The 17,257-nt window shown below is 51.9% G+C and overlaps 1 protein-coding gene across 2 annotated transcripts in view; it reads left to right on the top strand.

The window, feature by feature from the left end:
- The first annotated feature begins 5,525 nt into the window (after positions 1–5,525).
- CIB4 (calcium and integrin binding family member 4) overlaps positions 5,526–17,257 on the top strand; it is a 43,714-nt gene continuing 31,982 nt past the window's right edge. For both annotated transcript variants that reach the window (XM_037146763.2, XM_053667111.1), the window contains exons 1-3: positions 5,526–5,580; positions 6,013–6,047; positions 10,316–10,412. In XM_037146763.2, the coding sequence (XP_037002658.1) occupies positions 5,527–5,580; positions 6,013–6,047; positions 10,316–10,412 (186 nt within the window). In that variant the 5' untranslated portion in view covers position 5,526. The remainder of the gene's footprint in view (positions 5,581–6,012; positions 6,048–10,315; positions 10,413–17,257) is intronic.

Here is a 17,257-nt window from a genome sequence, read left to right as displayed (position 1 = left end):
CCGTCAACGTGCCATGAATAATACTGCAGTGTCTTCCAAGTTGAATGATTTCTTTTTCATTTAAATAAGCCATCTATTGGAATATTTACTCTGTTTCTAGCTCCAGCCATAACAACCCTACTCTCCTCAGCCAATGTAAATGGGGAAACTAAAGAACTGGTTTAAACAGTCTCTTCGGATGAGCTAGTCCTTCATGTAAATGTTCAGTGCTTCAGGTTTTGTACCCCAAGTCAGTATCCGGCTGCATGCTGGGTGGTGGGGTGGGGTGGGGGGGTTCCCTGGCTGCAGGGAGGTGTCCTTGGATCCATGTTTGTTTTGTACATTTTTTCTGGGGTCTAACAAGGCATGATGGTCACACCTGACCTTATAGACAATGTGATGATATGCACCATGGGAGTCTATTTGTCCTATTTGTCTCTTGGAGGGACAAATACTGGCCAAGACTTCGCTTGAGCTCTCAGCTCTCCTGATCCACTGCCTGGAACACGTGGGGACTTCAAGGCCCCCTGCTTGGACAGGGAAGCTAAGAGCCCTGCCTTGGTCATGCATCTGCCACTGGGGACCTTCACACTGCATCATGCTGGAAACAGCCAAGGGTAAAAGGCAGACTTCTAAAGACATACCTTCCCTCACTCTCCTTGCCAATGAGCTTGAGGAAGTGTGACTCAGGCGCTGAGATTCTCAGCACCTGGGGATGTTTCTAAGCACCCCTGTACCCTCACCCCCAGCCTTTATGACAGTCTGGTGTCTTCACTGTCTTCCTTATTCCTTGTCCCCAAGACCATAAAGGCTGTCCTTTCATCCTTTTTTTCAGTCTGCCAGGAGGCTTCTCCAGATCCCAGTCTGTGTCCCCAGGCCGTCCCCTTGCTACAGCAAAGGAATTCAGAGAATCCTTTCTCCAGACCACGCATGGCTTTTCAGGCTGCTCAATTGCTGGGAACTCAAACAAAAATCTTGTAGATATTCGAGCTGGGCAGTGGCTCGCTCCAGCAGGATCTCCCCTCTCATCCTCAGCACCAAATGACTACAGTGGGCAGAGCCCCCAACTACAAGACCCGCAGCCTGAAGAAACAGATTGGAAACTATCTATGGAGAAAATAATATTTCATTTACACACTTCTTTAAGAATATTTATGGTGGGCCAATGATGTACTGGGCACTAAGTTAGGACATACACGCTCCTTGAAGTTGTATGTAGTGATGGCTTTATTAAGAAATAATTGACTTACCATACAATTCAGTATTAAAGTGGACAACCACTACCACCATCTAATTATGGAATATTTTTATCACTTCGAAAAGAAAGTCCATATTCATTAGTAGTAACCTCCCAATCACCCTCCCCCACACTCCTGGCAGCCATGTATCTACTTTTTGTTCCTATAGATTTGTCTACTCTGGACATTGCATATAAATGGAATGTATAATCTATGGCCTTTTGTGATGAGCTTTTTAATTTCGTGTAACATTTTCAAGCTTTGTTCATGTTGTACTGTGCATTAATACTTCCTTTATTTTTATAGCAGAATAATGCTCCATTACATTGGATGTGCCACATTTTATTTGTGCATTTATCACTTGATGACTGGGCCGTCTCTACTTTTTTGGCAATTATGAAGAATCCTGCTATGATCATTCATGTACAAGGTTTTACGTGGGCAAATGTTTTCAATTCTCTTGGGTTTATATCCAGAAATGGAATTTCAGGGTCATATATGTTAAAAAAAATTATCTGAGTAAATGTTAAGGATCTTATTAGCTTTATTCAGCAATTCATAAATCGGACAGCATCCAATCTAGCAGCTAGAAAGAGTTTCAAGGAGTCATACAAAGTGACTTTCACAGGCAAGAGGGAGTGGGAACAAGGAAGTAACATCAGCAAAAACACTGGCCATGGCAAGGTCACCAGGGCTGGCAGAGAGCTGCCCTGCAGATGACCTCACTGGTGCTAGGTAGGCGATTCTTGATGGATCAGTTTAAGATAACATTTCTGGAAGAGCCAAAACTGTAATTAAGTTAAATCTTGGTTTGGTGATGTGGGGCTTAGCATAAGCGACTCCATTTTGGGCCTGTCGTCTTATTTTTAACATGTGATAGCTCTGCTTAACATTTTGAGAAACTGCCAAACTCTCTTCTAAAGTGGCCACCCCATTTAACATCCCACCAGCAGGGTCTGTGCGTTCCCGGTTTCCGGCATCCTCACCGACACGGAACCGTAGCTTTGACTTTGGCCATCCTCATGGCTGTGAAGGAATCTCACTGTGGTTTTGATTTGCATCTCCCTGGCGGCGAATGATGATGAGCATCTTTGCATGTGCTCATTGGCCATTTGAATACCTTCTTTGGAGAAATGTCTATTCAAACCCTTTGCCCATTTTTTAGTTGAACTATTTGTCTTTTTTTTCTGTTGAGTAATGAATTCTTTATATATTCCCAATATAAAGTTGTTGTTTTTTTTCCCCAGCCCTTCTTGAGAGACACCTAAATGGAGGTCAGAGTAGGGGCTGCAGTTTGAACAGTCGGTGGAGTTCATGGCAAGATGACAGAAACCTTGCCAAAGAGCGCATTCCCTCCCACGCAGTGAAGGTTCTCGGGCAGCGGCAGCCCTGAGGAGGACGCAGGAGAGCCCTCGGGCGGGCCTGGGCCTGCTGCCCGGTTACACCCCCTTCCAAATCCCCGCTGAAGAGCCGCTGGGTGGAGGCGGCAGGGAGGTTGGCTGGTTAGTGTATTGAAGGAAGAATCCTATGGCAGAGGGGATTTTTCTTCGTTTCTTTTCTCTTAAGGAGCATAGGCTTTTATTTCTGGGGTAAGTGAGATGATACACAGAGAAGCAGTTGGATGACAAAGGGATATGCAAATGTAAGGTGATATTCTTGCCTCTACTATTGTTATTTGTAAGAACCAATGAAAACCGTCTCTAGGATGGAATCAAAGAGCCTCTGTGTGTGGTGGTGAGGCAGCTGGGAAGGGTGTGGGGGCATGAAACTAAGGGGGGGCAGCAGGATCTGCAAACCTTGGTTACCTGCATGAGGAGGGAGAGGGAGGGAGAGAGCTGCCGTGTGATTTCTGGCGTATTCCTTCACCACCTGTAGAATTATTTACTTAATGCTTTACTTCGTGAGGGCTCCTATTTCTTTTCACGACACAGATATATTTATAAAGGAAACTTTATATCACAGTTATAAATGGCAAACCTGTATCATTTTCAAAATGGAAGGGAGTCTGTAAACAAATATAGTGACACCCAGCAGTGTCATAAATTCTAGCCGGATGCTGTCAGCTTCTGGGCCTGAGCAACTCACCCAGCTTAGCCTGGATCACAGCCCCTTGTCTCTCAGGTCTCCACCCAAGCGGCGCCTCCTCCGGGAGCCTCTCCAGCCCCACCCCCTCCACATCTTTGCTTTATTGCGTTTCTGGCACCTACCGCTGTCTAAGGGAGGCGGCCTTTCCTGTGTGGGTTTCCTTAGTACGCTCTCTCCTCTGCCTACCTCTGTCCATAGTTGTTGAATAAATAGCCAAGAGCCCTGGGCTGCAGGGATGTTCTCTGCCTTGTTTCCTTTCAGCCGGTGTCCACTGGGTGTCACAGGCACCTGCCACTTGTGGCTCGAGGCCCCTTGAACCTCCTGTAACAGGACTGAGCGAGACTTGGGGAGGACGCTGCCTCTGGGGTGTCACCTGCAGCCCCCCTGGCTCCCAGCCCACGCTGCAGGAATCCCCGGGCTTGTGCCTGCAGTCCAGGCTTGGATCCCCCCTTGCCCACCCGCGGTGGGGCATCCTGCAGCATCATGGTACCCCACCAGCTTCTGCCCTCCCCAGAGTAAAGGAGTGGTACCCTGCTGGCCTCGTGGGACTTGGTGTGCAGGGCTGGGGACAGCAGATACAGGTGCACCTGGTGGAGAGAAGCCACTGGATAAAGGATGGCAGGATCTTGGAACGGGCTCAGCAGAAGAGGGGCTTTAATTACAGACTTTTTCTTCCAGCCTTAATGGTAAAAAGTAACAATATCACTTACCTTTACTGAGAACTCATTATGTGCCAGGTACCTTGCTACATAAATCCTGGCATTTTATCTTATAAATCCTTATTTTATCCTTGCATTAATCTTATAGAATAGGGATTTGCTATTCCCATTTTATAGATGAGGGGATTGAGGCTTAGAATCGTTTTCTGACTTGCCCGAGGTGAGGTGGCCAGCCCCTATTCTTGACCACAACGTTGTAGGAACCACTTCAGTGTCACCACCTGCACGCAGGACTGCCATCCCAGGGGCTCACCTCTAAAGAGTCCTAACCATCCTGCTACGCCTTTGATGACATCTGCTCAGTCTCCCTCAGTGTCTGTTTGTGTGGCAAGCATCGTTTCTAGGGAGCTGAGACCACCCCCACTCTCCTCTCCCCAGGGTCAGGCCGGGTTCCTGGCACTGTAGGTGCTCCGCCTGTGTCTGCCAGGTAAGTGAGGGCCTGGCTTCTGCCAGGCTCCAGCTCCGAGAGGATAGACGAAGACAAATGAGCAGTTGATTTCCAGAGATAGGAATTAGCTCAACAGAAAGCCCTCAGGATGCTCACCTAGGAGAATGTGTGGCAGGGGGAGCCAGGAGAGCCACGGCGGCACAGTGAGGGGGGCCTGCTGCCCTCCCCCCAAGGTGGCAGCGGGAGGTGCGGGTGGGAGATGGCATTGGGCGGCTCCTCCTGGCCTGTGACACCGATGATGCTGTAGTGACTTCTCTGGCTCTTCGTCTCTGCAGGAGAGAAGAAGAGGGAGTGATTCTGGGGTGTGGATACCACGTGTGTTGCATAATTGGTGGCAACTCTGAGGTGACTAGCCCTAGGATCCTGCACTGTCCTGGGTGGCTTCTCTACACCCTGACCTTGACCTTGTTACTGTGCCTTGTCCATAAAATTCCTTCTTTTAGACCCTCTTCAAATCATCCTAATTCGACTGTGCCCTCTGCCCCTGCAGGGACCCTGATGCGTGGGTGGGGGATGCCCCTTTGGGGCTCTCCGGCCCCCTTTTGAGGTCAGGGCCTATGCACACTCATTTCTGTGTCTTCAAACTGGACACAGTGCTTGGGACATGGGTCTAAGAGCAAACATTTAGTGAGCACCTAGTATATGCCAGGCATTTTTACCTGTATTAACCCAAATAATCCTCACAATCATCCCATGGTTATCATCCCCATTTTATAATTGAGGAAATTAAGGCACAGAGAGGCTGAGTAACTTGCCCAAGGTCACACATCTTGGCGTGGGCACATCTGGGACTCGAACCCAGGCAGTATGACTCCTGAGCCCACCATGTGGCACTCAGCCCTGCTGGTGGGCTGCCTTTCTGTTTGCTGGTTAGAAGGTGGCATCTATTAGCCCAGGGAACCAAAAGAACCTACGTCTTTGCCCACTCAGGGGCTCCGGTAGAATGGGCAGAAGGTGGAATGTAGGTCACCATGGCAACCAGATCACTCGGGCACACAAACTGGTGAGCCTTTGGGGCAAAGGTTCTGCTGCCAGCAGAGAGAAAGGTGTGGCTGGCATGGGGCAATGTCTGAGGTACCAGATACACTGGGAGGACCTGGAAGAATACCAGGTGGGTAGGTCGGGCTGGAGATTTGGGGCAGCGGTGGGAGCTTCCTGGGGCAGGCGGGGTGAGCGGGAAAGCGCTCACCTGAAGCTCTAGAGTCAGGGTAGTGGGGGCCCTCGCCTTTGCCACGGCCCAGCCCAGTCCTCCCTGCCCGTCTCCTGTCCAGAGCCCAGTTTTCAGTCTTGTCTCTGGTCCCCTCCCCAGGCCGGAGCCCGTGCCCCCTTCCCCAAGGCCATCAGGGACAGGGAGGAGGGAAGGGCACTGTTTCCTCAGCGGCCCCCCCTCAGGGAGCTACCAAGGGCTGCGGTGCCTCCATTTCCTGGGCTGTGGGATGCGAACAGGCACCTTTCCACCCCAGCCCAGAGGCTCCCCACTCCGAGGGAGGCCAGGACGGGGCTGGACGGAGTGGGCAGGTCCCCTCTCTGTGGTTTGTTGTAGGCCCTGACCTTCCTGACCAGGAATGAAATCCTGTGGTGAGTAGAGGGCCCCCTTCCCCTGCCCCTGAGGTGGGATTTTGCCCCAGCCCCGGTGGGATCCCTGCTCACAGCCACGGAGCTCTGTAGAGGAGGCTGCACAGGGCCGGCAGAGCTGGACCCCAGCCCCGAGGGTTGGAGGTCATGAGCCCCAGGCCTGGCTGAGCTGAGTGAGATGTCTGCCTGCTACAGGATCCAGGGCGGGGTTTCTGTATAGACTCACAGAGGTGCACAGGGCCTTCTCGGGGTAATGAAGAGCAGGAGGAAGGACTCAGAGGACAGGTCTGAAGTCCGTTTGGACCACTCACCCGCTGGGTATCTGTGATGCACTGACTGAATGAAGCTCTCTTACCCCCGTCCCCCAGCCCCTCCTCAGCGCGGGCAGGGGCAGACACTGCGAGGGGAGCAGTGGGGAGCAGCACAGTCCTTGTCGTTGTGCAGGCTTCTGCCCGGTGGGGGAGGCTCCAGGCCAACCGCACCCATCACAACAGCCCCTCGTGGGATCGCAGAGGGAGCGGGAGGCACGAGAGATGGGTGAGCACTCAGCCCACGCCAGGTGCTCGACGAAAACCGGTTAGGAGGGACTATGAGCCCACCAAGATGTGGGGCGGGGGGAGGCTGTGGAAAGGAGACCACTCTTAGACGCTCAGGAGTGGAACCCCTTCCCCGGCTGTGATGTCCGGCCCGGAAGCCACAGGTCCTGCTTAGATGCCGAGGTAGGCAATGACTTTGCCATAGAAGAGACTCCCCAGGCACCAATGGGGACCGAGGGACGGCCAGGACACAGGGAGCTGCGGAGACCAGGGGCAGTCATGGGGCTGCGTGGTTTTCCTTTAAAAATGAAAACTCACTCATTTTTTTAAACATAGAAAAAAATAGGACAAAACTCCAAATGACTCATATCCTACCACCCTACTGAGATTTTCTAAAAAGTAACTCTTGAGTAAAAATGAAGTAGAATTTTGAAGTACAATGCATGAGCATGGCTAGAAAATTCAAATAGCATAGAAATTTCTACACAAAAAAGTGAATGCTTCCCTCCCAGTTTTCCAGGCCTTCTTCCCAGAGTAGCCACTGCTCAGCTGGTTTCTCCGTTCACCTTCCAGAAGAATCTTTCACAGAGAAACCTACATACATAGCCTACAAACATGGCATCTCATTCTTACTGCAGTATTTGTTATTATTATTTTTTAAGTTTTCGTTTTGGCTAGTTTTACTTAAAGCGCATGAGATCTGCCTCTTTTTTCTTTTTCTTTTTTTATGTCTCATTCTTTCTTAGTGGCTGTGAAGCACCCCTTCCTATGGAAGAACCATAATGCCTTTTCCCAGCCCCTATAATGTACACTTCAGTTGTTTACGATGTTCGGTTTTACAAATAATGTGATAGGAAACATTTAGTACAAGGAGCGGATCCAACAGGTGAGGTTACATCACAGAGGTTTCTAGCCATTGAAATGGGGGCTTTTCTAGTCTCCACGCTCTGTCCCCGCATCAGCTCCTGGTCGTCCTGGAACGTCAGATGGTCAGCGGGTGCAGAGGGGACAGGCTTGTTTCCTGGAAACCGAAGTCCTGGGTTCGAGCCTCAGCTCTGCCAGTTCCCGGCTGTGTGACTGGGGGTGCGTTTCTCACCTTTGCTGGGCCTCCGTTTCCACACTTACAAACACAGCGTGACATGAGAGTAATGGAACTTGCCCTCGCGTGGTCGACATCAGGACAATTAGAAGGTGACATCTGCGTGGGGAGCTAGGGTGGGGCCTGGCGTGACGGTCGGTGCCGAGAGTGCGGTCACCGTTGTTTTCCCGGTGCTATCGTCCTCTTTGCGCGAATGTGGAAACTGGCTCCGAGAAATGATCTGCCCAAGTCGCCCAGCTTGGAAGTAGCCGATCAGGGGACTAGAAGCCGAGCTTTCAGGCTAAAGACAGCGCTATTTATAGAACACTGCAGGCTGACCATGGGGCAAAGGACCACTGACGCCATGCCCAGGTCACTGAGCCCAGGACGGGCCCAGAGGCATGGAAATCGAGGCCTGCTCCGGGGCCGAGCTCTCAGTCCTGCCTGTACCATAGAGACACGGACGCTTACAGAATCTGCAGGTGTCTGCGCCCCTCCCGGCCTTGGGTGGAAATGTCTAGGGGTGGACATGGATCCTTTCACAGGCTCCCTGCATGATTCTAACGAGGGACCCAGTTGAAAGCCACTAAATGACACGGTCTGGGAGGCAAGGGGTGACAGGATGCCAGAGAAAGGGGCAGACACAGCCACAGAATGCCTGAACTGGAGGGGCTGGCGGGGTGGAGATCACGGAGACACATCTTACGCAGGGGAAACCGAGGCCTGAGAGGGGATCTGGCAGGTTCAAGGTCCCACCAAGGGTGAGCAGTGGAGCTGGTCCCCTCCTCTCTGGGCTGCAGACAGCCCCTCCCTGTGTCTGGGCTGGGTGTGGAAGGAGCCGCAGCCCGGGCTGCACGATTTCTGGCAGGCCGACCGTGTGAGTTTTTTAAATGACTTTGACTTTGAGTCCATTAGTGATTAATTCGGAGCTCCACTTAGAGCCAGCTGATCCATATTTGGAGGAGGGGCATATTCTGTGGCGGCTGAGTCGCAGCCACGATTCATGTTTGGGCAGCCTACCTATTCCGTGGCCTGGGAAGGCATGAAGTCCCGGCAGGGCCCTGCCGCACAGCACCCCCGCCCCAGAAGGCTCTCCGAGGGGGCGGGGCTACCAGCCTCTCACCTGGGTGGGCACGAACACTCAGCCCGAGGAACCTGGTTCAGGGGTCAGACCTCACTCCCTCTCTCCCAAGCCACCTGACCTTGGGCGTGCCCCTTCCTCGGCCCCTTGGTTCCCCATCTATGGGAATGATCGCCCCTGCGCCTCTCCCGGGAGGTTGTTGGGTAGGTTCAGTGAGACAAGATGCTGCATCGACCCAGCACACGGAGCTGGATAAGCAGGAAGAGGGCTTCAGGGGCAGGAGAGGGTCCACCCGTTTCCGCCAGCCATCCCGACGTCTCCCTGCTGCGGGCTTGGGTGCGGGGAAGCCAGGCGTCTGCAGTTCTGGCTTTCTCTCTCACCCCCGTGTGGCCTCAGGGAAGTTATTTACCTGCTTGAGCCTCCGTTTCTTTATCTGTAAACTAGAGATAATGGTCCTGTCCTTGCAAGACCGGCATACAGTTTCCATGAAAAATGTCCCTGAGAGTTGGCAGCGTGTGGCAGGGACTCCCAGCGGGACACTGGGGCAGCGGGAGCAGTCCGCCCTGGGCACCGGCCAAATGGGTACATGGCCTCAGAGAACCCTTAACAAATAATAGAATTTATTGAAAGTCGGCTTGCTCTTCATTATCTCCTCCCACCTGTAACTCTAACAGTAACAGAGATGAAATACTCCCCTGGGCTGGGGCCGGTGATGCCCACCTCCCCCCCTGCAGGGGGGCTTGCCTCTGGTCCTTGCTGTCCTTTAGTCCCCTGCACTCCCACCCAGGACTTCGCTGGAGGATGTCTCCCCCCACCCATCCCAAACTTCAGCTCCCTCCCAAACTTGTCAAAGTCTCTGGTGGCCCTTATACAGGACTGACATGGAAGGTTCTCCCTGAACTTGGGTGGGAGACTGGAAGAGGTGGGTGCATCCTCTCCTGGCCTGGAACAGAGTTACCTCTGGCCCTTTCTTCTCAGCGGTCACGCAGTGTTTTACCCTCTGCCTGCCACTCATGAGCAAAATCCCCTGGACCAGGGTGGGGCCTCCAGATAGAGACACTGAATTTAGGATTGGCTAGGACAGCTTCTTGGTCCCTGGTCTGCGGAGCCAGCAGGCTGGGCCCAGGGCAGCCGCATCATTCGCTAACTGCAGACAGCTGGGTTCTCACCCTGACTCAGCCACACCCACAGAGGGGCCTCTTTTCTCTGGACTGAAGGTGAGCCTGGCTTCCATAAGCAAGGCCCTGCTGGTTTCGCCAACTGTAAAGGAGGGACTGGACTGAGTGACTACAGAAGTCCCTTCCAGCTCTGGCTTCCGATGACTGACACTTGCAGAGTGTGTTCCAGGCTTTAGAGCACGTTTGCTCACTTTCCCTCCTGCCTGGCTCATCTCTGCATCCTCCATGGTGTTCTGGGCACACTGGAGTCCCAAGGATGCTTCTGGAAGGGTGGAGGGGCATCTAACTGCCTTTTCTGTGTCATTCGATCCTGAGTCCCTTTCCTTTAACAGAGTCCGGTGGTGGGGGAGGGGGCTTTCTGGTTTCTGCTCCCCAGCCCATCACGTCTCTCTTCTCAGCATCCATGACACCTTCCTGAAGCTCTGCCCGCCTGGGAAGCACTACAAGGAGGCGACCCTGACCATGGACCAGGTCAGCTCCCTGCCGGCGCTGAGGGTGAGTCCAGGATGGCGGGGTGGCGTGTTGTGGACTCCTGCGGACGGGCTGCAGGTGCTGGTCTCCGAGGCCTCACATGTGGAGTGGGTGGTTCGTGGGTGTGGCTGGAATGTCCAAGAGAGCTCACCAGCAGGCTGAGCTCGCCTGAGCTGTCAGAGCCCCCACGGCCAACCTTTTAGGGACCATCCCCGAGCCTTTGTCTCTGTTGTGAAAAGGCCTTGCTCTTCCCCAGGGCACCCGGGAGAGCCCAGAGGTGTCCAGTGAAAGGGCTCTCTAATCAGTCCTGAGATTTTAATTAAAATTTGTTCAATGCGTAGAGAGGCAATGTCAGGTTAACAAATCATGGTGGCAGCAGGCTTCCCGGTTTTTCATTTGGATCTCGGCAGAAAAATGCTTTGAATTTGTCAGTGTGCAGCAGAACCCGTCTTCATTTCTGTCTGGAACAAGACGCGCTGAGAGCCATGGGCACTCTTGGAAGAGAGCCAGGGGCCTGCGCGGGAGGTGCTCTGAGGGGGGCCCACGTGGGTGGAGGGGCACCCGGTCAACTAGGGCTGCAGAGTGACATGTCTTGCTCTAGGTCAGAGACAGAGAAAGAAACAGGGCTGGGGCTTGACACGGAGGGAGGAAGAGCGAAGACAGAGAACGGGAAGGCAGGTGGAGGGCGCTGGGGAGGATGCGGTTTTGGAGAGGAAAAGAGTGGAGGCCTCGAAAGGTGGAATGGTTGGATAATGTGCCTGTGCCAGGTACAGAACGGGGGGCCCTGTCCCTCTGGTCCCTCCTACTCACACGCACACCCCTCACCACCCCCACGCCCCCACATGCTCTCTCTCTCTCTTACACACACACACACACACACACACACACACGGGCTCAAACACGCATGCACATGGTGGCTGGGACTTCTCTCAGACCTGGACGCTCCACTCAGGGACCCGAGAGGCAGCCCAGGGAGACAAGGGCAAATGGGTGGGGAGGATGTCACTGGCCAGTCCCCAAATGTCTGAATGCTAAGCCTGGAAAGAAACTGAGAGACCAGCCACTCTAATGTCTGTCGAAGGCTCTCCGCCCTGGGCTTGCCTGTTGCATCTCTGGGGCCTGGAGAGGGGCCCCAGAGACCTGCCTACCTGTGGCAGAGCTTGGCCTGACGCTTAAGACCAGCCGCCAAGCTGTGCTCTCCACTTCTGATCCGAGCAGGGGGGCAGGGTGACCGCGGGTGGTCTGGGCCTGCTTGGCTGCGGTGGGCTCACCCTTTGGCAGCCGGGCAGGGGGTGGTGCAGCAGACAGGTCAGGCTGCTGTGAAGCCCACGCCCGCAGGGTGGGCTGGGATCTGGACCACGTCTGGAGCACCAGACCCCTGGGAGCTTACTCATTGGGAAGTGGCTGGAAACTGAGAGGGAGGTCTTGGGATAAGGTTACGGATTTCATGTTTCTGAATGATCATTATTTTATTTTATCATACAAATGAAAACCAGGTCATTGTTAAAAAAAAAAAAAAAACCCCAAAAAACCTGGAATACAGACAAGCCAAAATCTGATAAAAATCCTCAGGTCGCCCACCGCAAAGGATCAGTCATGGCCATCTTGCCTTATTTCCTTCCGTACTTTTTTCTGTGCAGATGTGTTTATTGGGATCACATTGACTATGTTTGTGGGCTTGTGTGGTTTTTTGTGAAATTTTGGTTACTTTGTTGCTTTTCCAACTGGTTCTGGACAACCAGAACCATCTCATGAATTGAGGACACTGAGCCGTTGTCGCACCTAGACAGACGAGGGGACAGGGCACGGGTCAGGAGCAGGAGAGCTGGGTCTGAACTCACTTGCTGGCTGTGTGGTCTTAGGCACGTTGCTTCACAAGAGGAACGACTGGGGGTCAGGGGGAGAAAATAGACCCCAACCAAAGGAAACTGGGGGGTGGGGTGCAGCACGGAGCTCGTTTTCCTGCAGGCGAAAGGCTGTCCTTGAAAAGGGACAGGCCTAGCTCCAGGTCCTTCCAGACAAACCGCTGGGTGCAAGGGCACAGTTTCTTGACAATACAGGGAGATGATACTTTCTAATCACCCAACTATGCACTGAAGGAATGAACTTCCTGTCACTGAGGGGCACCAAGTGGGGCCAACCACGCAGTTAGCTGGTGCATTCTGGCACACACGTAGGTGTCAAAGGAGAATGGACCACGTGTGAGGGTGCCCTCCTCACCACCCCCATCTGTGGTCTGGACCTGGGGCTTGGTCCTTTCTTTTGTGTCTCTACCACACTGGGTCCCAGACTTCTGACTTTCTTGGTCAGTGAAGTTCACCTCCACCCCAGACCGATCCTTTCTTTGAGGAAGAACTAGCTAGAGATGTCAACTTTCCATTTTCCCAAGTAAGGACGTTAACGAATACTTCAACCATGATCATCGCCATTTTATTTTTTTTAATGTTTATTTCAGGACAAAAAAGGTAAGAAGGATCTAATCCCAGAAGCAAGAACAGTTCTTTCCATACATATCCCTTCTTGTCCTTATTTTTTTCCCCTTTGTTTTTGGTTGTCAAGCACTTTTTCACTAACCATCACTAGTCCTCAGATGACCTTTTGTGGGTTTTAGACCTAGGACTAAAATGCCCATGTCTTTCCAATCGTGGATGAAGCAGAAAACTCGCTTCCCAAAATGAGCAAGGAGAGGCTTGCTGGGCGGTGGGGGCTTGAGCGTCTCCATGTCCCCTGAGGCCCCAAGGACGGGAGCTGTGTGACTCACAGGCCCCAGAACACATCTCAGGAAAGGTCTTCGGGATGGCCACCCAGACGGGTCCAGGCACTGCTGTCACCAGGCTCAGGGTCTCCAGTGGTCTGGGAAGAAAGTTCTGCTTTCTTAACTTGGTTTTGCTCGTGGAAAAAGGAGGTTGGTTAATAATGGGAATGGTCTGCCCTTCAGCAGAGAGCGGGGGAGACCGCGGCCTGGGCAGCAGAGGGTGGTGGGGAGAGCCTGCTGACCATGCCCTCCCTCTCCCACTCACGGGGGCTCTGTTTTCTTTTCGTCTGCTGCTCTGTTTGGTGTATTTAAAAGCGAATTAGCTCAGTGTTTCTGTTCTCGTAAATAACAATCTTGTTTTCTGTAAACACGGACAAGTAGTGTTGTGGTGCGACCGGGCTTGGGACTGTGGGTGGCAGGACCTACGGGAAGATTTTAGGGTCTCTGATGGGCTCTGCTGGAAGTGTGCACACTGAATGGGGCCACTGAGCTCCTCTGGCCTCTTCCCTGCCTTCTCCTCTGGGGCACCTGCAGGTGGGTGGTCTATGCCCAGCTCCTCCTCCCCTCCCCCTCACCTGCTATATTCTACCTGGGCATCCACTCTAAAAACATGAAGTGATTTGGAAACCTGCCTGAGGTGTCAGGAGGCCTTCCAAGTATGGCTCCTGAGGTTTCAGCTCCATGTTGGGTTCCGCGTACCCCCAGTTTTCTGAGCCTTTCTGGAGCCTGCTTATAGGCTGGGCCTCTGCCTAGAACAGCTTGCGAAGAACTCACTGCTGAGCCTTTCAGCAGCAAGAAGTCTTCATATTTATTTAGTCTCTTGAGAAATCACCAAAGTAGCAGAGGCAGGGATGGGAGCACACTTTAAAATTATTGTTATCATCATTATTTTAGATTATAAATAAAAATTATTTATGCATGCCAAGAGTCAAGTTGCCATGTGTGGGTTAGCCTCACCTTCCCTCTCCACAGGCACCATTTTCAGAATAACAAGAATCTTAGCTGATTCTTGCTATTTGCCTCTGTATCGCTAAAGAGCACACTTGTATTGCCCCTTCTCCATGTCTCAGCCTTGGACTTGCCCTTAGAGAAGAAGTCTAGCTCACCCCCGACCCCATGCTCATCCTACACATCATTCCCTCCTGCTGCCCTCCCAACATAGTTATATAATAATTTGGGTCAGATTAATGTGCATTGCTACATTATTATGACTGCATGCCCTACTCGGAGCTGAGCCGTGAGGTAGACTATGGTTAGTTTTCCCTTTCTGCACAATTTCTGTTGTTGTTGCCTTTCCTGGTGTAACCATTGTTTTTGCTTAGTTCCCTATATTATCATTAAGCCGACGCCAAACCTCTGCCAACTGTCTGAATCTCCTCTACAGGCACCCAGAAGTAACACATTGTTCGTGCATCCCATTTTCTTGGAAAGTCTTCTATTGGGGCCTTCAGGCCCACTTGAATTGGGGCCAGGTAGCCCGCTGAGCCTGGTACAGGTTGTCATTCTGGAATCTCCTTCCACCGTCATCCAGATTCTTCTCACTGCTGCTTCCATCTGCCCTCTCTCGTCTTCCCCTCCCTCCATTTACTCCCTTGTTTTGGTGGAGCACATCCTTTAGTAGCTTCCCGAATAAAGGGTGCATGCATGGAGGTAGATGCTTCGATGCCTTATATGTCTGAAAATGCCTTATTCTCCCCTCGCTCTTAATGGAGAGTTTACAGGGAGTTGAATTATAAGTTGGACATCCGTTTTCTTCAGAATTTGGAAAGCACCACTCTGTTGCACGTTAGCTTTCCCTGTTGTTATTGAGAAGGTCCCTGATCTTTTTTGTGACCCCCCGCTTTTTTTCCTGGAAACTTGTAGGGTCTTTGCTTTGGCTCCCACTATTCTGAAATCACCAACAACGGGAGTTGGTCTGGCTCCTGCTCTCCACGCACCAGCGCGCAGAGGGCACGTTCGGTGGAGCTCTCCTTCAGTTCAAGGACATTGCCATGCATGCATTCTTTCATAGCTTCTCCCCCCGTTTCCTTGTTCTCCCTGTCCGGAACGCTGATACCCGGCGTTGCACATCCTGGGTGGGTCTCCTACTTTGCATCTTCTTCTCTGTTAATTTTCACCTTCGTCTCTTGGCTCTTCTTCCTGGGAACTTTCCTCAACTTCGTCTCCAACTCTAATTTACAGTCACTTCTGCCATCATACTTTTGATTTCTAAGGGCTCAATTTTATCCTCTGTTTATTCCTATTTTTAAATATTGTCCCTTCCTTTTCTTGGGAGGTGGCATTTCCTACATCCTTCCAATCAGAAGCTTTCCTTGGATTCTCTCCTTCATTTTAATCTTGGCTAATGTAATGATAATGTGCCTTGGTGTGCTCTTCTTGGGTCCAACTTCTTTGGGACTCTCTGAGCTTCCTGGATTTCCTGGAAGTCTATTTCCTTTGCCAGCAAGAGATAAGGGGACAGTCACCTACAAAGGAGTTCCCATCAGACTGTCAGTGGATTTCTCAAAAGAGACCTTACAGGCAAGAAGGGGCTGGAAAGAAGTATTCCAAGTCATGAAATCCAAAGACCTACAACCAAGATTGATCTATCCAGCAAAATTTTCATTTAGAATGCAAGGGCAGATAAAGTGCTTCTCAGATAAGATCAAATTCAAGAAGTTCATCATGACCAAGCCCTTATTATATGAAATGTTAAAGGGACTTACCTAAGAAAAAGAAGATAAAAAAGATGAACAGTGAAAGGACAGCAAACTCACAGTTACTAAGAACCACACCTAAAACAAAAGCAAACTAAGAGGACAGCTAGATCAGGAATGGAACCATAGAAATGAAGATCACATGGAGGGTTAGCAACAGAGGAGTGGGAGGAGGAGAAGGGGGGAGAAGGTACAGAAAATAAGTAGCATAAACGGTAAGTAGAAAATAGATAAGGGGAGGGCAAGAATAGTAGGGGAAATATAGAATCTAAAGAACTTGAGACATGTGGTCATAAACTAAAGGGGAGGATGGTGGGGGAGGAGTGTGCAGGGTGGAGGGAAATGAAGGGGGGAAATAGAACAAATGTAATGGCATAATTAATAAAATGTATTTTAAAAAATAAAATAAATTAATGCAGAAAAAAAAAAAGAAGCCTTCCTTGGCTCTCTGGTAATTGCTCATCCTGAGAGTGGGGCGTGGTCACTAAAAAGTTGTTTTCCAAGCTCAAGTCCCTGGGTGGGGTTTATTGACTGGAGCTGTCCTCAAGGGTGAGCCGAGGGGCCACTCCATGAGGACGCTGCAGAGAAGATGGAGCAAAGTCCTGGCCGCCAGTATTCTGGAGCCGAGTGGGGAAAGAGGGCCGAGGTGTCTCCGACAGTGTGTGGGGGTTGAGTCCTTCTCCAGCGCTCGGCTGTGGCGGACGCCCCCAGAGCAGACCGCCTCTGTCACCCTCATCCCAGAGAACAACTTTCCAATCTGCTGCCGGGGCCGGGGCCGGGGAGGGACAACCGCCCCACAACATGGAGCAGCCTGGAGGTCCAGGGCCCCAGCTGCTTTTTTGGGCTTTCAGCCTCTCTCCTTTCCAACGACCTCTGACCTCTGTTCCCAGTGTGACCTGGTGCTTCCAGTTCCAGAGCCTGTCCAGGGTTCGGGGTGTAGAACAGGTTAGCACTCACCTCTCCCCACTGCGGGCACAGGGACACACTCTCTTGTGTCTGCTTGGTCCCCACTCAGCCATCTGCTTCCCTTGTGTGTCACTGTGTGACTGTCCCTGTTCTCTTGTGTTCTCTCTCTCTTTGCAGGTCAAGCCCCTAAAGATTCCCTTTACCTGAGTTTTACTGAGTGTCAGAAAAAAACAGAAATAGACGCCAGGGTTTAACCTGTCATCTTTATGGAGGAACCACACCCGCATCCCCGATGCTCAGGAAAAACCTCCCCAACACCCACTCCTGGTCGCCGCCACCTCTGAGCCCCCCACACAGACAGCGGCTGCCCAGGGCTTCCCTGTGGTGCCCTCCCTGCTCAGCTTCCCCAACGCTTTGCTTGGCTGCATCCTCAGAGCCTTGCTCCCTGCTGACCAGTCCCCACACCACGCTCCTCCTTCCCTGGGGACCCTTGAGAAACGTTGCCTCTTGTC

Source organism: Artibeus jamaicensis, unplaced genomic scaffold (genome assembly GCF_021234435.1).
Source record: "Artibeus jamaicensis isolate MK-2021 breed Jamaican fruit bat unplaced genomic scaffold, CSHL_Jam_final contig_465, whole genome shotgun sequence".
Lineage (NCBI taxonomy): Eukaryota > Metazoa > Chordata > Mammalia > Chiroptera > Phyllostomidae > Artibeus > Artibeus jamaicensis.
The sequence above is the reverse complement of the archived record's forward strand: the minus strand, read 5'-3'. Positions and strand labels throughout refer to the sequence as shown.